Consider the following 21,859-nt stretch of genomic DNA (forward strand, 5'->3'; position numbering starts at 1 on the left):
ATTGGGAGGGGTGGGAGTTCTCTTCAAGTGGCATGCAGGTCGTGGCTGACTGGTGGACCATCTACTGTGGTCTAAATGACTCTATAAGGCCCCATTTAGAGTTTGTCAGAGCAGACGAACGACCATAAATTGGTGGTTCTCCTGCTCTCCCAAACTCACATTTTCCCACCCTATTTGTAGGTGAGGGAACTGCAGGATTTCCACTGACAGGGCCTCTACTGGCTCTGTCAGTGGAAACCTTTGACCTGACAGCCTGTCCGCCACAGGGCCGTCAGATCATAGTGGCATTTGTTTCACCCTATTTAGAGTCGGCCAACTATCATTAGGCTTCTCTGCCAGGACTGCCATTCGATGCATGTTTTTCCTGGAATGAAAATCAAACAATAAGCCAGATGTGAAAGGTAAAAACTACCTATACATCACGGCTATTTTTTGCTTTCCAAAAGCAAACTCCTACTTTGGGAGTTTGGTTTGGAAATGTTGCTTTCACACAGTTTTTTAAAAACAAACTTCATCACTTTCCCAGTTTTAGGAAAGTGAATAATGTGATGTACTATATATGTGCGACACATTCAGAAGCTTGAAGTAATTTGCAGAATTCAATAGTTGGAAGACCATGATCTAATACAGAGTTATGATTTCTTAGGTCACCATCTGATTGATGTTTTGCAAAATCCTAAGTGTCCTTGTTTTTGGTCTTAACTCAACTGAGGGCAAAAAGGGTCATAATCCAACTAACAATAATGTTATGCGTCTTATAGGTTCAGGAAATACAATTTATTGTTTAGATTTGGAGTAAATATTTGTAACATCTATTGATTCGAGTTTTACAAACAGCATTCATGATTTTAATTATCCGTACAGGAAATATAAAAAATCAAGACATTATGTAATCTTCCTGTTATAGGGCCTCTCTCATGATGGATCCAAAATCCACAGAAGACCCGGTCCTGAACTCCAGGTGAGGCCTATCTCATTTAAAATGTTGTTGCTCTGCAATTCATCTCCAAGATGTTTTGTGTCAGAATTATCATAGCTGGAAAGGTCACTTAGCCATATGGCTGCTGATCATTGTAAGCTTAAGAGTTGATGATACATATCCAAGTAGAGTTGGCTTAACCTTTACAAACTTGTAAGCTACACTGAGGTCCTACAAAGAGATTGAAATACTTTCTGAATATTCACATTTGGTTAGTATTTTAAACTAATTGTTTATATCGCATAGTATGTTGAATATTTGGGGATGCTTTGTAAATCATAAACATTTGAGGATGTTTGCTTTTTAGATATGTTCAGTCTATTGTAAATAACAGAGCCATAAATATGTGCTTGCCATAGTCAAGAGCCGGAAAATGGCATGAAAATGTACATCATCTAGCAGCAATGACAAGGTGAAATATGGGCAGTAGCTAAAGAACCAAACCTTAAACAATGTCAACGTTTCGAGCTTGGTAACCTAAAAGGAGTGGGTGGAACATGTAACACTATTGGCATCAATCCAATAATCAAGCCAAATTGTAGAGTGTCCAGGAAAGCTGCTGTGAACTAGTCAGCAGGGCAACACACAAATACTATGCATATAAGTAACATTACATTAGAGGTAATTGAAGCCTACAGTATTCCTAGAAATTTATGAGAGCCTTGTACTGTGCACTGCCGTTGAACTCAATTTCCTCATTAATTTAATTTTGAACATATTCCCCAAGTATAAGGAATAGGTTAAAAGTGTACTTGCCAGGCTTGGTATATTTTAATAGGTGTGAATCTGTCCCTGAGACAACTATTATTGTTATAGTCAGTGTTTTTTGCAGCAATAGATACGGCTACATTTTGCTTTTGGTGCTTATGGAGTTGGTAGGCCTCATAGGCACCTTTTTAAAATCATTACACCTACTGCATAGGAAGGCAATTGCTAATGTATCTTTAACAGGACAAAAGAGGGTTCCTTTTTTCAATTTAATGGGATACACTAGCTCTTTTAGTGGCATTCTTTGCCATTTAATTATGTCTGACAATTAGACTAAAAATGTCTACTTTTGTTCTTTCATACCAAATTAGTAACACAGTTCTAAAGATGAATTCATATAAAGATAATATGCTTATTTTCTTCCCAATCCATGAGTAATTTATAGCAGAAACCATCAATGGGTTTTAGCATTACAGTAGCCTTGGCACCACTTTGATTATAACTAAACCTGAGGTGATGTCCTGGAAGAGTTCTGATTCTGACATAGATATATCAGCTTGAAAGTCGGATCCTTGGAGTTCATGTGTGGGGCATTGGCAAAAACATCGGATTAAAACAAATATTTTCACATTGGGGATGTAATTCCATTAATTTCTTTGATGATCACTGGGAATACTCATTAGGTAATGGAATATATTCATCCTACCCAATTGTTGTGTTTTTATACATATGTCTGTCTATATAGCTCTTTAATTTTAATATCTTGGATTCAATAATTACCATGTTTATACGGGGCAATAAAAACGAATGGGTAGCCACTTTAGTGCATTTGGACTGGATTTTGCCCAGTTATATCTGGCACACTTTAATCCTTAATATTATATTTCAGTTGTCTGCCAAATATCGCGACATTCAGTAAAAAATTAACATGAATGCTGTCTGGCTACAGGGTTCACCTTTCTCACTTCACTTTTGCTTAACATTTCATCTGGCTGTCTGCATTTTAACTCCCTATAAATCAAACAAAAGAATCATTAACAGTTCCAGTTTGATAAGGAACTGGTATTAATATTGGTATTTTTTACCTTCTTTACATTACATTGAAATCGCCATTGTTTCTAAACATATTTCACATATTGAAGACGCTGTTAACTAGTGTGTAGTTTTGTTTTTATTGTTTGGACATTTCTTTGCTATTGCTGGTGCTGTTTTCATACTTTGCCAAATTGAACTCTAGGCTGAATAAAAACGTTGTTTTCTTCGCCATTTTTCATTACAGAGTTATTTTTGGAACATTTTTGTTTAAATCAAGACGCAAGTCTAGAGGCTTTTTTGGACATACTGCATTATACTATCTTAATAAAAAATGTACTCTCAGGGGTTTTCACTTTTTTGGCTTAGGGCAAGACAGTTATCCCACAGTTTGAAACTTTGGAGTGATTTAGGGAAAATATGTTTCGGGTACCAGGAGATCCTTTAACTGGGGTCCCAGGGGAGTCAGAGTCAGAAGTTACAGGACACCACTTGTGACAGCTAGTGTAATTTACCACTGGTGTCCTGGGGGCACACTAATGTTGAATCCACAGTGCAGGACCAAATGGTTTAAGTGTACTGGAGAAGTTGAGATCTTGAAGCCATGCAGATCACTAGCAGGACGAGGGGAGAGGCTGGTTTTGCTGTGGGATAGACATTATAGATAGTTCAAAGTATCCTGGTGTACTACATCCCACACCCAGCGTGTGGGAATGTGTAGACAATAAATATCAAAGGTCTGCCATGGCTTGTGTACAGCTCCTTACAAAGCCAACTATTATTTTTGTGGTATCCATATGCATGGAGTCCAATGGACTTCACCTATTACTGAGCCAGGCACACTTGCAAGCCTTACACTTGACTACAAAGTCACAAACACATACCAGCACTTTTTATATATATCCCAAAGATGATAAAGGCAAAGTACACTGGGTAGTGGAGACTGAACAGAAGCAGAGGATAACGACCCTTTTACCAGGTGCTGATATTTTCATGCATCAGTTAATAACTCCTGATTAGCTAGCTGCCTTTGAATGATTCTGGGTCAGGCTTACTCCTACAACTATCTCTGGCAGTTCCTGTCAGTCAACTGGACCCTCTCATCCTTGAAGCTCAGCTCTGACCTCTCATCGGTTTAAAAAGGAGAACCAGTCATGGCCTACATGATTGTCAAGTTCATTAAGGGAAAACATACCCTTACTCATGGCAGGGTGTCCCGCTATCCAGAGCACTGCAGATGACTATTGTTCCAATAAGGACATCAATTAAAAACACTTCTACGTTGTTGGAAGCTGCAGAGCTTAGGAGACAGCAGTTTCTTTCTCACAAAATGACACCTCACCAATTTAGTAAATGCAGTCCTGCCAGAAAATAACAGTGAACTCAAACTGACTTTGGTTATCATCATTCCACTTTTTTATCTGTCTAAAATCATTGCTCGAATTGCTGATTCCATTTGATCATTTTAGTCCAAATTCACAGCAATTTCACACATGTGCTAATACTCCAACACATATCTGAATGGAAAACATAAGGAGCGATCACCAAATGCCTGAACCACATTTATGATTTGATGATGGAGAGGGTCTGCTGCTTTGATCGTTGATTTGGGTGGGAGTGAAGACAACACAGTGCCATTCATAGAGGAAACCTTTGCTGAAGACATCCCCTGTCCTAAAGCAGGTTTGGACTATACTCCACCTGCTCCCGTAAATAAATGCTGGTTTCACCACTGATTCAAACAGATATTGAGCTCATCACATCTCTGTCAATGGCACTGTGGAATCTGTAACATATACAAGCTATTGAGTGTAGTTTCAATGTCAAAAACAGGGCCAGTTACATCTTCCCTCACCACAACTGCACGATGCTCAACCCGTGCATCCCTGAGCCCTGCAACCAGGGGACTATTTTTTGCAAAGTCAAAACATAATTTTCCCCGTAGAGTCAAGCATTTGTTTATTAACACATGCTCTAACAACCTAAACGAACAAGTTACTTACCTTCGGAAACACATAATCTGGTAAAGACTCTAGCTCCAGATTCCTTACCTTAGAATTTCCTGGCGTCAGCTTGGAATCCAGACATTTTACAGAGAAATACCCTTGCCAGTGCCGTCTGGTGGCGTTGTTCGAATCCGTGTGGCGCCTTTTGTGACATCACAGTTGCCTATACAGGCACCACCCAGGCGTAGGTACGTCAGTTCCTTTTCCACAAACCTCTATGCCAGATGTGCAGAGCCATGGGAAAAACGAAGTCTGAAAAGGACAATCCCTGACCCTACGCAGAGCGGGGAGACATAGGTGGGTGTAAGGAATTTGTAGCTAGATAGAGTATCTACCAGATAATGTGTTACCGAATGTAAGTAACTTGTTCATCTGATAGAGATTTCTAGCTGCAGATTCCTTACCTTAGAATAGATACCCAAGCCATAACCTCCTGGCGGTGGGCTGTGGACAGATTTTCTTCACACTAAAAAGTCCTGCAGGACCGAACAGGCAAAGTGTCCGTCTCTATGGACCTGGTTGTCCAGACAGTAATGTCTTGCAAACTTGTGTAATGATGCCCATGTTGTGACCTGACAGATATCCAGGACTGGAACACCTTGTACTAGAGCAGTAGTAGCAGCCTTTGCCCTGGTGGAATGAGCCCTTAGGAGGCTGCTTTTTGGCCAGTGCATAGCAAATCTTAATGCAGAGAATGACCCAGCATGAAATGGTTAATTTCTGCACTGCCTGACCCTTCTTCACGCCCACGTACCGCCTAAAGAGTTGGTCATCCACCTGAAACTCTTTTGTGCGGTCAAGGTAGAACGACAACGCTCGTTTTGGGTTCAGTCAGTGTTGTCACTCCTCTTCCTTAGAGGGATGCAGTAAAGCAAAGAAGGTGGGCAAGGTGATATTTTGGCCCAGGTAAAAAGGAGTCACCACCTTGGGGAGGAAAGGGACACGATTTCTGAGTACCACCGTGTCCGGGAACATGGTGAGATACGGCGGCTTAGATGAGAGAGCCTGCATCTCACTCACCCTCCTGGCAGGTGTTATTGCCACTAAGAAGGCTGTATTGATGGTGAGCAGCCAGAGGGGACAGTTGTGCAGTGGCTCAAAGGGAGCACACATGAGAAAAGTGAGGACCAGATTTAAGTCCCAATGAGGCATGACAAAGGGTGTAGGAGGATACATATGTACAAGCCCTTTAGGAAATCTATTTACAATTGGAGATTTGAATAATGAAAACTGATTGAGCAGCCGAAGGAACGCTGATAGGGTGGAAAGATAGTGTTTGAGAGTGCCCAAAGCAGAACCCTGTTGGGCAAGGGATAAGATAAAGAGAAGGATGTCAGAGAGAGAAGCAGAAAGAGGATCAATAGATCTTTCTGTACAATAGTATACAAAGGGTTTCCAATGGCAGGCGTATACCATCTTACTAGAGGGTCGCCTGGCTGCCAGAATAACTTACAGACTTTGGGAGGAAGGTCCAAGGCTATCAGCTGTCACCACTCAATCTCCACGCATGAAGGCGCAGAATTGACAGGTTCGGGTGAGAACCTTCCACTGCTGCTGCAATAGAAGATCCTCCTGAAGAGGCATCCTGATTGGAGGATCGATGCTCATTTTCAGAAGCTCGGGATACCAGACTCTTCGTGCCCAGTCTGGAGCCACCAACATTACTTGGGCCCAGTCGTTCTTGATATTCTTGAGAACTCTGGGCAGAAGTGGTATGGGCAGAAAGGAGTACAGGAGGCCTTAACTCCACTTGCAACAAAAAGCGCCACCGAGCGAATGCTGCCTTGAAAGCTCCAACGCGCAATACTGCTGACATTGCGTGTTCTCTGCGTAGGCGAACAGATCTAACTAAGGCTCTCCCTACAGCAGAAAGAACCCTTGTGCCACCTCCGGATGGAGACAACACTGAGTTTGTCTGCCCTGGCGTTCAGAGAACCTGCCAGGTGTTGAACCACCAGGGTTATGCCCTGCTGTTCCAGCCATGTCCAGAGACGCAGGGCCTCTTGACAAAAGGTCCACGACCCCACACAGCCCTGCTTGTTGCAGTACCACATTGTGGCAATGTTGTTCGTAAACACCTGCACCATCTTCCCTTTTACAACAGAAAGAAATGCTTTCATTGACAGTCGGATCGCCTGAAGCTCCAGTAAGTTGATATGGAGCCCTGATTCCGCCGGAGACCATAAGCCTCTGATCTCCACCTCTCCCAGATGGCAACCCCATCCCAGAAGTGACGCATCTGTCACTACTGTGAGATCTGGTTGGAGAAGGGAGAGGAGTCTTTATCTGACCCAATTGCAGTTCACTAACCACCACTGCATATCTTTTGCAGATCCCTCCGAGATCTGAACCGTGTCGGTGAGATTCTTCTGATGCTGTGCCCATTGGAGCTTCAGGTCACCACTGCAGAGCCCTCATATGCTACCTATCTTACTTGACTAACAGGATGCCGGAGGTCATGAGGCCCAACAGCCTCAGAATCTGTCTCACCGAAATCCAAGATAGAGGCCAAAACATCAGTATCATAACCTGATTATCCTGGACTCGCTCTCAGGAGGATAAGCCTGAAACTGCACTGTGTCAGAAACAGCTCCAATGAAAGGGAGCTTCTGAGAGGGAGTCAGGTGTGACTTTGGCACATTTATAGTGAACCTCAGTGAATCGGGAAGGTTCGCTATAGTCTGAAGGTGGGTGACGACAGCCTGGGGCAAAGGAGCCTTCAACAGCCAGTCGTCGAGCTAGGGGAAGACCGAAACTCCTAACCTGTACAGATGAGCTGCCACCACCGACATAACCTTGGTGAACAGACAAGGGGCACTGGTAAGACCGAAAGGAAGCACAGCAAACTGCAGGGGGTCGTGGCCAACCCTGAACCGCAAGTAGCGCCTGTGGGCAGGCAGGATAGGGATGTGAAAATACACATCCTGTAAGTACATCACTACCATCCAGTCTCCTTGGTCTAAAACAGACAAGACCTGAGCCAGGGTGAGCATCTTGAATTTTTTTTCTTTTTGAGGAAGAGACTGACATCCCGCAAATCTAGAATAGGGCGAAGAACCTTGTTCTTTTTGGGAGTCAGAAAGTAGCAGGAATAACAACCACTGCCTACTTCTAACATTGGGATGCTTTCTATGGCTCCCTTGGCCAAGAGAGCCATAACTTCCTCACGTAGCAAGACTTAGGGCCAGATGTAGCAACAGAAAATTTTGCGAGTTGCAAATTGCGAGTCATACCGACTCGCAATTTGCAACTCGCAAAATTGTATGCAGAAAGGTGTCTCAGACACCTTCTGCGACTCGCTATGGGGTCGCAATGACCCACCTCATGAATATTAATGAGGTGGGTCGCAAATTGCGACCCCATAGCGAGTCCCTGCACTCACAGGGATGGTGTCCTGCTGGAGACAGCAGACCTCCATGTCTGTGACTGCTTTTTTAATAAAGCAGTTTTTTTTTTTTGTATTGCAGCCCGTTTTCCTTAAAGGAAAACGAGTTGCAATTCAAAAAAATAATGAAACCATTCAGTTTCATTTTTTCAGAGTAGGCAGTGGTCCATTGGACCACTGCCTGCTCTGAAAAAATATTTTCAGCGACATTCACAAAGGGGAAGGGGTCCCATGGGGACCCCTTCCCGTTTGCGAATGACTTACCACCCACTTCAAGTGGGTGTTAACTGCGAATTGCTTTGCGACCGCTTTCGCAGTCACAAAGCAATTCTGCATCGCGGTGCGAGTCGCAAATAGGAAGGGAACACCCCTTACTATTTGCGAGTCGGATTCACATTTTGCGAGTCGGTACCGACTCGCAAAATGTGAATCAGCATCGCGATGGCCGTTTTGCATGTCGCAAACTGCGTTTTTCGCAGTTTGCGACATGCAAACTGGTTCCTACATCTGGCCCTAAGTGATCCTCCATCAGCTGTTCTTTTCATGGAGGCATAGAGGGAAGGAAAGACTGGAAGGGAAGGGAATAGCCCTTCTGTATGATCTGCAAGTCCCATTTGTCTGATGTTATGGACCGGCAGTGAGGGAGACAAAATTGAATCCTCCCTCCAACTGGATGTGTGTGGTCTTGCAGAATCACACCAGGAGGACTTGGGTGCTGTGGAGGAGGGGGACTGGGTGGTGGATGACTTCTGGCCAGACCCTCTGGGTCTGAAGGTACAACTACCTCATCCCCGCACAGGATGCTAACCTGATGGAGGATGGTGGCTGGACTGTGGATGGTGTGGTACCCCGCCACTTCCGAAGCCTCGAAAGGGGTGAAAGGCAGTCTGTTGGTTAGGGGTTGCCAAGAGGCCAAAAGACCTGGCTGTAGCCTGAAAATCCTTGAACCGCTACAGCGCTGAGTCTGCCTTTTCACCAAATAGGCGGGACCCATCGAAGGGCATGTCCATAAGGTTTGCCAGAACAGCCCCCAAAAAGCCAGATGTACAAAGCCAGGCATGGTGACAAAGGGATATTGCCGACAAAATTGTTCGACCTAGCGAGTCAGTCATGTCCAAACCACACCTAAGAGTAAACTGGGCTGCATCTCTCCCATCTTTGACTGTTTGTGAGAGAGTGTCCTGCACACCCTCCAGGACCTGAGGCAGCAACTGCGCCACTGTATCCCTTTAAGTATGGGAAAAAGAGCCCAATAGGCATAAGGTGTTTACTGGCCTCAATGCCAAGTTGGAGGAATAAAACATCTTCTTCCCAACTTGGTCGAGCCTCTTGGATTCCCTATCTGGGGGAGCGGAAGGGAAGGCGCGATGGGAAGTGGAGGCTTGGACCACCAAGCTCTCTGGGGTAGGATGTTGGGTGAGCAAGCTATAATCATTTGGAGCTGGACGATAGCGGCGGCCAACTGTCCTATTTACAGAAGCCCCTGTGCTGAGTCTGGACCACGTCCCAGCAGGACATCAGAGAGGGCTTCATTAAAGGGTAACATCAGTTCCGATGTGGCAACACGTGGCTGAAGCACCTCAGTCAGGAGGTTAGTCGTGACTGGCACCGTAGGCAGATCTAGGTCCAAGACTTCAGCTGCCCTATGTACCACCATGGCATAAGATGCTCCCTCCTCCATAGCCACGGTAGGAGGTGAGATCATGCCAGTATCTGGAGAGGTGTCCAGTCAGCTGGCTTCTCCTAACTCCAAATACCAATGCATTTGCTCCAATCCATACTCAAGAGGGTCCTGAGACCCCTCCCAATCCTCACTAATGCTTGGTTCTAAGGTAAGGAATCTGCAGCTAGAAGTCTCTATCAAATATATCCTTTATTGACCCTTATGAAGGCTGACCAGCCATTTAGTTGAGACTAGCACTTTTGCACAATTACTAAACGCAACTTACTTTTGGTTGAATGTCGATCCTTAGCTACTTGTGCATATTCATCGAGCTTCGCAAACAGTAGTCCTTCTTTTGTGATGAAAAAGCAATTGTTGACAAGCAAATGTCCTAAAGATCTTAATATACATTTTAGCAGCTGTTAGGAATTGTCATTTATTATTTTAGAAACTGGCATCTTTGCACAACCACTAAACGCACTGAAAAAGTGTTTTGAGTAATGTCTTTGGCCTACTTGTGTGTTTTAGAACGTTTTTATTAAACTTATGTTTAATATGCACTAGAGGTTACCACCATTGCTTAACCATGAAATATACCTTGAAATGTAAGTCATCAAACATTAGGGGTCATTTGTAATATTATTGTTGTGACATTTTAAACTTTTGGACATATAGGGGGTCATTACAACCCTGGCGGACGGTGTTAAAGCTGCAGTAATACCGCAAACAGGCCGGCGGACAAAAAAAGGGAATCATGACCGTGGCGGAAACCACCAACATAGACAGCCACTTTAACACTCCGACCGCCACGGCGGTACAGACAAGCAGCGCGGCGGTCACCGCCAACAGACAGGGGAAGACAATGTACCACCCACAGTATCACAACCCACCAATCCGCCACCTTTTCCGGGGCAGATTCACCGTGGATAAAAACATGGCGGAAACAGCTTTTGCAATGGGAAAACGCTCACCTTCTATACACTCCACAAGGAAGGAGGACACCATGGAGCCGGAATTATGAATCCTACCTGCCCTTGTCTTCCTGCTCATTTCTGAACACTAGCAACGGCGGCGGCGAAGACAACGGTGAGTACTGCACCTACGACATAGGGGAGGGGGGAGGCAAAAGTCAGGGGGGCACACACGAAACACCCCCAGCCCCACCCTCACACAGTATAACACACACAGCTATGCATCTCAAAACATCACAGTAACAACCCACAGCCCCCCGGGAAGAATGCAAAGACCAAAGGAAATCAGTCGATAAATTGTAATGTATCAAAATACAGTTACCAAATATATACAGATATATATATACACATTCAAAAGTATATACATCACGAGAAGCAGTGCAGGTATGCACATATCAATGTCCGTGCACCACTGGTCCAAAAATGCATGGGCGAAGCCCACAAGAGATACCTGTCCACAAACGGAGAGAACACTGCTGGGGCATCAGATAGAAATACAACAGGCACCTCAGGGGGAAGGGAAGGGGGGGGGGGGCACCTCAGCCGGATTACAGCACCACACCAGATCCACGACGGGGCTCCATGCCCATTGATGTATCCTCGGGAGTGCAAAGTCACAGTCTCTCAAATCTCTACAGTGGGTGGTTTGCCCACTGTACCATCCTGGGGAGTGCAAAGCCACAGTCTCTCAAGTCTCTACAGTGGGTGGGTTGCCCACTGTTCCATCCTGGGGAGTGCAAAGCCACAGTCTCTCAAGTGGATAACAGTCTCCACTGGTTCTGGAGGGGGAATGGCGCCCACACTGCATTTAGCTCCCCGTGACGGTTCCTGTACCGTCACAGTCCCAGCTGTACATGGGATAACGATGCTTGATGTGACGGTGTTTCCTTGTTCAGCGGTGCTTTGCCATGGCGGTCTGTGATCTGTTCAGCGGTTCTCTGCCCTGTTCAGCGGTGCTGTGCCCTGTTCAGCGGTCTTCACCATGGCAGTGATTCCCTTGTTCAGCGGGGCTTTGTCATGGCGGGCTCTGACCTGTGCATTGGTGTGTGGCAAGACGGTCCCTCATTTTCCAGCGGGGCTAAGGCAGTCGGGGCCCTCCTGGGCACTGACTCCGGCAGTGGTCTCCTGACCAGTGCCGATACTCATGCCCTCCTGGGCAGTGACTCTGGCAGTGGTCTCCTGACCAGTGACAATACTTGTGCCCTCCTGGGCAGTGACTCTGGTGGTGGTCTCCTGACCAGTGACGATACTTGTGCCCTGACTCTGGCGGTGGTCTCCTGACCAGTGACGATACTCGTGCCCTCCTGGGCAATGACTCTGGCGGTGGTCTCCTGACCAGTGACGATACTCGTGCCCTCCTGGGCAGTGACTCTGGCGGTGGTCTCCTGACCAGTGACGATACTTGTGCCCTCCTGGGCAGTGACTCTGGCGGTGGTCTCCTGACCAGTGACGATACTTGTGCCCTGACTCTGGCGGTGGTCTCCTGACCAGTGACGATACTCGTGCCCTCCTGGGCAGTGACTCTGGCGGTGGTCTCCTGACCAGTGACGATACTCGTGCCCTCCTGGGCAATGACTCTGGCGGTGGTCTCCTGACCAGTGACGACGGTGCTGGCGGTGGCGTCCCGGCCGCCGGGGAGGATGGCGCCCTTCTCCGCCGTGCTGCTCTCACCAGACTGTGCAGACTTCCTCTGGCCCTTCACCACCTTTGGAGGAGTCACAGCTGACTCTGCAATCCCCCTGGGACCCTTGTGAGCAGTTTTGCCGCCCGGAGTCTTCACCCTGTCCCGTCGGCCACTTTCCAACTTAAGATGCTTTACAGGGGGTGGACTGGCAGTGCTTTGGCTCCGTGTCACACTGCCTGCCCTGGTGGCCGGTGCACTCCACACACCTGTAACATGCACCACTGGTACTGGAGTCTTTTTGGCTGAGGTGCTACTACGGGACTTATGAATTGGAGGGGTGGGGATGGGGGCAAAGAGGTCAACGTTGCTGAGGGAGAGTCTATGACGAACACTGGGATGGGTCGCTGGAGGGGGTCTGGGAGTGGAGGAAGAGGAGGTGGTTGTAGGAGGTGTCACTTTAGGTGTTTTGGGTGCAGGTGCAGGTACTGGAGGCTGTCGTGAGGTGGATGGATGTTGGGTGTGTGGGTGCCCGCGTTTGTGTACTTTGGGAGGGGGCGTCACAGGTACACTGGGAGAGGACACAGGGGACGTGTAAATGGGAGTGGGGGTGGTGAGTGCAGGTGAGCAGGGTGTGGTGCTGGGTGTTCTGGTGCGAGTCCTAGTGCCTGTAGAGGTAGTGCATGCAGGTGAGAGTGTAGACGACACTGGGAGGGAGGAGGGAGACGAAGAGGAGGGGAACACAGTGGAGGCAGTGGATGTTGCTGTGTCTGTATGTGTCTGATGCTTGTTTGAGTGCCTGTGGTATGTGTGGTGCCTATGTTTGCCTGAGCTACTTTTGTGTGTTGAGGTGTGTGCATGCTTGTCTGTTGGTGTGCTTGGGATAGGCTGGGGTGCAGGGGACTGGGTCTGGGTGGAGGAAGTTGGAGGGGGAGGCTAGACACAGGGACAATGGCTGCCATCAGTGCTAAGGCCAAAGATTGCAGGGTTCGATGAATGGCAGCCTGACCAGAAAGAATGCCCTCCAGGAATGCATTATCGTGTTGCAACTCCCTTTCTACACCCTAGATGGCATTCACAATGGTAGACTGCCCAACAGTGAGTGACCTGAGGAGGTCAATGGCCTCCTCACTGAGGGCAGCAGGGTGACAGGGGCAGGGCCTGAGGTGCCTGGGGCGAAGGTGATGCCCACCCTCCTGGATGAGGGGGCACGGGGCGAACGCTGAGGGGCTCCTGGGAGGGCAGTGCTGGTAGGGGAGGTGGCGGCTGTACCTGTAGAAGTGTGGGGCACAGATGGTGCCGCCACCACAAGGGAGCTCCCATCGGCAGACGAGTTCGTGTCGCTGATTGGTGATCCGGTGCCCGACGTGAAGCTCCCCTCGCCCTACGTCCCACTGGTGCATTCTGAGTCCGTGGTGTGGCCCTCCATGGCCATGTGGGATGCAGCTCCCTCGTGCTCCGGTGCCACTGTACCTCCGCCTGATGATGCTGATGCACAAAAGAACAGGGAGAGCAGAAAAGGGGGGGGGGGGCGACAGAAGAAAGACAGGTTGAGTGCATGGAATACCGCTACCGTTGGCGGACAATACAGACACAGCAGCCCCCTGCACTACGCCGTGCTCCTGGCCTCTACAGATGCAATTCCTGGGATATGACCTACATGGCTATGGTGGACATCTGCACACATGGATGCCACAGGGGCATGTATACTTGTACTTGGCACTCTACTGCGGTGGGGTGGAGTGCCACATGGCCTGGATTACGGAGGGGCCTAGCCTATGGAAGTCGCCCTTGCCTAGGGAAACCCACAGCCCTCCTCCCCCACCCAGACCCCTCAACTGCGCGCAAAGTCCCCAGAATGATTGTGTACTCACCCCCTTGTGTCTGCTGTGATGCCCTCAAGCGCCCATCCAACTCAGGGTAGGCCACCACCAGGATCCGTAACATCAGGGGGGTCATGGGGCGACGGGCACCCCTCCCATGTTGGGAGGCCATCCCCAGCTGAGCCTTCGCCGTCTTCTTGCCCCAGCGGCGAATGTCCTCCCATCTTTTCCGGCAGTGGGTGCCCCGTCTCTGGTGGACCCCCAGGGTCCGGACGTCCTTGGCGATGGCACGCCAAATGTCCTTCTTCTGGTGGGCGCTGACCTACATGACATGCATGGGGAAGAAGAGAAGTCATTAGCAAGAGCACCGTTGAAGTGAGTGGCCCCCATCCCTGCCCTTGCCATGTGGCACATGCATTCACAGTCCTTCATGTTCACTGCACTCTGCCCCCTTCCCTCTTACAACCAGCCCTCTCCACCCAGACATAGCCCATACAACGTGCTCCCTGTGTACTTACCTGTTGGTCTGGAGGACCGTAGAGTAGCATGTACTGGGGGAGGAACCCGTCCACGAGCTTCTCCAACTCCTGAGCAGTGAAGGCAGGGGCCCTTTCCCCAGACGCAGCAGCCATTATCTCTTCCAGACCGAGGACACAGCAGCACTTGCAGTGTAGGTCCTCTCCTATCGAAGATCAGGTATCAAGTGATTGAACAGAGAGAAAATGGCGGTCATGTCCGCGGCGGTGACGTCCGCTGTGGTGCGTATCATCACCGCCGGCGCACTTCATCATTGGCTCCTGGGACCCATAGGGTCCAATGTTAACCAATGCAGCATTGCGCCGCGGTCTACGACCGCCTACCGCGACGGTGTACAACACCAGCGCAGTTACCTCACATCCCACTGTCCCAGTTTAGAGGTCAGGCAGCCGCCATTTCAGGGGTCCACATGGCTTAATTTGCAACTGCGTCACACATACCTGGGCCTACACTCGACACACATACAGGAAGAATTTTTGTCTTTGGTGTCGTGTTCTGTGTATCTGTGGATACATACCTGGGATTTTGTTGACTCTGTGGTCGCTGTTGTCCTTCCTAGGCACCGTCAGCTTGGACATTTGAGAAGATGGCGGAATCCTCCGGTGTACCGACCGCTGGTGGACCTGTTGACAATGGAGGAGCGATATTTACTCATCACCTACAGGTTTGACAGTGCCACTATCCAGGAACTATGTACCCAGTTGGAGCCGGACCTGATGTCACTAATCCGCCATCCCACAGGAATCCCCCCTCAAGTGCAGGTGCTGTCAGTGCTCCATTTCCTTGCAAGTGGATCGTTTCAGACAACAGTGGCCATGGCATCAGGGATGTCCCAGCCTATGTTTTCCAACGTGTTGTCCAAAGTGTTGTCTGCCCTGCTGAAACACGTAAGGAGCTACATCGTTTTCCCTCAGGTGGATGATTTGCCAACAGTGAAAGGTGACTTCTATGCCCTTGGACATATCCCCAACATCATAGGTGCTATTGATGGCACCCATGTAGCTCTGGTCCCCCCCCACAGGAGTGAACAGGTGTACAGGAACAGGAAGAGTTATCATTCCATGAATGTATAGATGGTATGTTTGGCAGACCAGTACATCTCCCAGGTAAATGCTATGTTCCCTGGATCAGTGCATGACGCCTACATCCTGCGCAATAGCAGCATCCCTTATATGATGGGTCAACTCCAGAGGCACCGGGTGTGGCTATTGGGGGACTCTGGTTACCCCAACCTGTCCTGGCTATTGACCCCAGTGAGGAATCCCAGGACCAGGGCAGAGGAACGCTTCAATGAGGCCCATGGGCGGACTAGGAGGGTGATCGAACGCACCTTCGGCCTCCTGAAGGCCAGGTTCAGGTGCCTGCATATGACAGGTGGTTCCCTATTCTACTCACCAAAGAAGGTGTGCCAGATCATCATCGTCTGCTCGCTGCTTCACAATCTTGCTTTGTGACGCCAGGTGCCTTTTCTGCAGGAGGATGGTCCAGATGGCGGTGTTGTGGCAGCTGTGGAGCCTGTGGAACCTGTGGACAGTGATGAGGAGGACGCTGAGGAAGAAGACATAGACAACAGGGAGTCAGTCATACGGCAATATTTCCAGTGACACACAGGTGAGAACAGTTTTCTTTTTACCATTACATTCACTTTCACACTTCTACCTCTATCCTGTCTGTCAGTTCATAGCAGTATTTGGTCACTGAGTTGTACCTTTCCATTACGGTTTCACAGGTGTGGGTAGCAACGTGTGTCATCTGCTTGCATCCTTCAAGGACTTGTGATGTGTGACATAGGTATGTTGGCTATAAAATTAGAAAGCATGTTGACACTGTCATTGATTATACATATTTACCAAATCACAGACTGACTCCAGATTGTTTTGTGGTTCAAGGGTGTTTATTTCAGTGCTCAAAAATGGAGTGGGGTAGTGATATGGTGATGGGGGACGGTGGAGAAATGTCCATGGCAGAGTCCAGTCCATTAGTCACACAGGTGCATTGCCCATATGGGCATAGGAAGTGGAGATGGGGCAGTTCCAATCGGGACAGGGTAACAAACTGAGACAGTGGGTGGACAATCAGGGTGGTCTAATTTCCTGGCGGGGGTCTTGCCACCTTGCTCTGTCCTGTTCCTGGATCTCAGGGACCGCTTGCGGGGTGGTTGTCCGTCTGCAGGGGGTGGGGTGCTGGTGTGGTGGTCCTGTGGCGGGACGTCCTGTCCACTAGCGCCGGCGGAGGTGGTGGGCAGTTCATCGTCCATGCTAGTGTCAGGGGCCCCTTGGAGTACCACGGTGTCCCTCATGGTCTTCTGTATGTCCTTCAGCACCCCTACGATGGTGCCCAGGGCGGAGCTGAGGGTTCTGAGCTCCTCCCTGAACCCCAAATACAGTTCGTCCTGCAGGTGCTGGGTCTCCTGAAACTTGGCCAGTACCGTGGCCATCGTCTCCTGGGAGTGGTGGTATGCTCCCATGATGGAGGAGAGGGCCTCGTGGAGGGTGGGTTCCCTTGGCCTGTCCGCCCCCTGTCGCACAGCAGCCCTCCCAGTTCCCCTGTGTTCCTGTGCCTCCGTCCCCTGGACCGTGTGCCCACTACCACTGCCCCCAGGTCCCTTTTGTTGTTGGGGTGGTGGGTTATCCTGGGTTCCCTGTAGTGGTGGACACACCGCTGATTGACGTGTCCTGGGTACGGAGGTATGGGCCCACTGGGTGGGTGCTGTGCTGGTGTTACCAGAGGGTGGAAGGTCAGTGTTGGGCTGTGCCTGTGCAAGGGGAACCGACTGTCCCGAGGCCCACAATGGTCCGGGCTGGTCATCAGGGTCCAGTAGGGCAGAGCTGCTGTCATCACTGTGGGCCTCTTCTATGGGTGGAGTGGAGATGTCTGGACCCTCCGGTGTGGTGACGTTCCGTAGTGGTCCTGCAGGGATATAAGGGCATGATTATTGCATGTGTGTGAGTAATGGTGTGCAATGGGTGGGTGTTTGTGTACCCCAGTGCAAGCATTCCTGTGTGTGGGTTTGTGTGATGATGGTTAGGGGGTTGTTATGGGTATGTGCAGTGAGCATGCTTTGGTGAGGGCTGACCATGCTTTGTTTTTGCATGCGGGGCTTGGTGTTGGGATGGGCGGTTTGTGTTATGAGTACATTAGTGAGGAGTTGTAGTGATAGGGGAGGGGTTGAGGGTGGGGGTGTGTGATAGCATGCAGGTAGGGTGGGGGATATAATAGTTGAGATTTAACTTACCAGTGTCCATTCCTCCACCGACTCCTCCGAGGCCCTCTGGATGCATGATGGTCAAGACTTGCTCCTCCCATGTTGTTAGTTGTGGGGGAGGAGGTGGGGGTCCGCCGCCAGTCCGCTGTACCGCGATGTTGTGCCTGGATACCACTGAACGCACCTTCCCCCGTAGGTCGTTCCACCTCTTCCTGATGTCCTCCCGATTTCTTGGATGCTCTCCCACAGCATTGACCCTGTCCACGATTCTTTGCCATAGCTCCATCTTCCTGGCTATGGATGTGTGCTGCACCTGTGAGCCAAATAGCTGTGGCTCTACCCGTAGGATTTCCTCCACCATGACCATGAGCTCCTCCTCAGAAAACCTGGGGTGTCTTTGGCGTGACATGAGGTGGTGTGGGTGATGTATGGGGTGGTGTAAGTGTTGATGTGTGTGTTGATGTGTAGTGGTGTGTGGTATATTGTGCGTGTAATGTTGTATGGATGATGGTGTTGTGTGCCTCTGTGTGGTGGGGTTCTCAGTTGCTGTGCTCTCTGTCTATCTGGCCTTCGTCTCTAATTTTTTGTCGTAGGGGTTTGTGGGTGATGTGGGTGTGTGTTTTATATTGTGTTTGGTGTGTGGGAGTGGTGTTTGTATGTGTATCAGGTGTGTGTATTTGTAATTGTCCAATGTGGAGGTGTTTTGTAGATGTGTGTGTATTTTGAGCGCGGCGGTGTGTACTGCCAATGGAATACTGCGGTTGAAAGACCGCCGCGTGGATTCGTGTGCAGCGATAGCATGGGCGTGTTTCTGTTGGCGTGACGGTGGAGGTTTTGTTTTCGCCAGTTTATCACTGACCTTTGGGGTGGCGGTCTTGTGTGGGTGTCTGAATTTCGGTGGATTCCGAGATGTGGGTCATTATAGCTGTGGCAGAATTCTGCGGCCGTGGCGGTGTATTGGTGGTCTTCTGCACGGCGGTAAGCGCCTTTCACCGCCAATGTTGTAATGAGGGCCATAATGTTTTTTATGAACTATGCATGCTAAACAAATAAACTTAAAGCCTGAAAGCTACTGAGTGTACATATTCCAGTGGCTAGGTGAGGGTGTGTAATCACATCAAAGCACTCCTTTACCTGTTAAAGAAAATCAGCATTATATTTGTACCTCTCTGCATCACGCATTAGGCATATGCATACTAGGGTCCATTATATCTGTAGAGTTTAGGACCCACAATTCATCAGTGCAGGTCAAACAAACTGACCTTCTGCCATAAGAAAGTCAAATGATGAAAACTCACATCTAAATATCATGCACTTCCTGAAGCTTCTTACAACAAAACTGTTCTTACAAACATTCAATTGAAGACTAGAACTCTAAGAAGCTGTGAGAGTGCAGGGCCGGACAGGAGCTTCAATCCATAGTCTGACTGTGCTCCAGCTACACCAGATTCATGCCGGACACTCTAAACCATGTCTGCGGATACATAAATCTGCATTGTCACTGTTGTCTAGACACCACCATTGACTTTTACACACCCGCTTTCTTTAACCACAGAGGAGTGAAAGATGAAGGTTAGCATCTGCTCCTTTATTAACCCCACTAAAGCCTGTTTGCACTCTTCAACTTACTTTACTCGAGAAATTACTTGAATAAGCATCTCAATCAGCGGAAGGGGCTCTCAAATGGTTGAAGCTGACCTATTTACGACAATTTCACATATCATAAATAGTTGTGAAAGATTTAAACCCCAACATTTTATCTTCTATTACACAAATTCAAGCCTAGAGATAAAGGTAAACTGTGGTGGCTATGACCTTGCCATCCTTGGCATACCTCTATCAGGATCAAACACTAGGACAAGAGAAAATGTTCAGTCTCCTTGGTCTGTGTCCTCATTGGAAAATACGTTGGAAACATCCATACTCCATATTAGAACGTTGAAATGTTGGGAGCTGCATTTAAGACAATGAAGTGTCTCAGGGCTAATAATGGCTTTTATACGTTGTCTGCTCAACATTCCAATGTTTGTCTTTCTGTTGCTCCCTTTTTAATTTAAAACATTCTACCCTCAGTGGGTGAAATGTTCTAATAGCCTTGTAACATAATATGAAAGCCCAGCTGGATCATGAGTCTCCACTGGGGAAGAACAGGAAAAAAATAAATTTTCCTTGAAAAAACCCTCACCCACTAGGGTTACCTCTTGGTGGCATGCATCATTGGGTTCTTCCCATTCCACTGCGGAACGGGGTGTGCTGCGACCTACGGATTACGTGGGAGCACTTTTGAAATATATAGGCTATTTGACTCGGTGGAAGAAAAGATAGAAGTAGGGGGGTCTTAGAGTGGTTAAATACACCTGCCTACTAAGGACTACAATACTTTAATACCTACCCTAGTGGTGGTATCATTAAAAATGGGGTACTTGGAAGTAGGTATATTATGTACCTGCCTTCCTGGTCTACATGTTTCAAAGCCTACCTTAGGCTTATCATCAGGACCAAGGATGACTCCCTGATTCCACTCCTCAAACAGAGATTATACCCAAGCATGTCCCTTGCATGCTAAAGATAGAATATACTGCACCTATCTTATGTGGTAACATCAGAGTATTACATTATAGAATACTGACTCCGGCACCATGGATCCGCTGGGAAGGTTTGTGTGCTTATAGTTACACTTCCGTCAAAGCGACACTCCCTCCTTTCAAACTTACTTCTCACCTCCCGGGGGACCGAACAAGCTACATAGTCAATGAGAAGGGTAAGCCCGGCATTATTTCCTCCTACTCCCTCTTTTGTCTTGAGCTAATAGCCTTATAGCCTTTCTGCTTCAGAATATACTGGTTGTTAAGGGCCCTCTCCCTTTTTATAGGCCCTCTCCTGCAGCTGGGGCCTATAACTTGCTTTAGTGCCTTTAACGGTATAACCCTCGAAGGAGGGTTATAAGGCAATATTGCAGTTACACCTTGAGCAGTGGTAGTGCAAGTTTTTCAGTAACAAAATGCATTTACTCCTTTGGAGGAGGAATTGCCTCTTGGTAAATTGCTTTGGTAAAATTAATTCCAAAGTAGGGGTATAACTTTGGGTGTCAGACTGAGGGCATCAGGTGCACAGGCCAGGGGAAAATCATTGTCAGGCTGACCTGGCATACATTGGGTGCTACGACCTGCTGTATGGAGCTTCACAGAGCTTTATTTCTCGATTCCTAATATGGTATCCCACTTATGGTTATGAGGCAGGACTCTGAATGAAGCAGCACTAACTAACAAAGAACCATGGCATTTAATCATACTACATTACCTTGAAGACAGGGAGTAGAGTTTTGGATAAGGAGGCAGGTGTAGTTGCTGAATGGAGGCAGCAAGAGAGAACTTGAAAGAGCAGGTTCACCTGGGGAAACAGCCTTAACAATGCGGGCTAAGCCACGTGTGCTGTTATCCACAAGCATAGCAACGCTTGCCTAAAACAATACTCTCCTGTTCTATGCCTTAACTATGCATATGCCTAAACCCCACATATGCGTGGTTGAGGCAAGAACGGTGTGCGGTCTAGCTGTGCAAATGGGTGGAGAAGAACAGAAGAGGAAGTCTCAGGAGATGTAAGTGGGGCTGGGTACGGGTTTGGAGATGGTAGTTTTCAGGTTTGGGGGTTGTTTTAGGGCTCAGGACGGGGTTGTTTTTTTAAAAGGGGGCAGAGTTTTAGTACTCGGGCGGGGGTTGGAGTAGTTTTAAGGGGGAAGGGACAGTTTTCAGGGGTGGGGTCAGTGTTAGGTCTGATGGGAGGGGGCAGGGGTCAGGGTAGTTTTTAAATTAAAAAGGGGCCAGAGATGGGTAGCTTCAAAGGCTGGGTTTTAGGGCTCAGGGCGGTGGGGCAAGGGGTAGTTTTCAGGGGTAGGGGTGAGATTTAGGTCTGAGGATGGGGTGGTAGGG

At 48.4% G+C, this 21,859-nt stretch overlaps 1 protein-coding gene across 1 annotated transcript in view; it reads left to right on the plus strand.

The window, feature by feature from the left end:
• LOC138258618 (cadherin-related family member 4-like) overlaps positions 1–21,859 on the plus strand; it is a 137,662-nt gene that overhangs the window by 41,392 nt on the left and 74,411 nt on the right. The window contains exon 3 of the mRNA XM_069205963.1: positions 908–961. Within this exon, the coding sequence (XP_069062064.1) occupies positions 908–961 (54 nt within the window). The remainder of the gene's footprint in view (positions 1–907; positions 962–21,859) is intronic.

Source organism: Pleurodeles waltl, chromosome 9 (genome assembly GCF_031143425.1).
Source record: "Pleurodeles waltl isolate 20211129_DDA chromosome 9, aPleWal1.hap1.20221129, whole genome shotgun sequence".
Classification (NCBI taxonomy): domain Eukaryota; kingdom Metazoa; phylum Chordata; class Amphibia; order Caudata; family Salamandridae; genus Pleurodeles; species Pleurodeles waltl.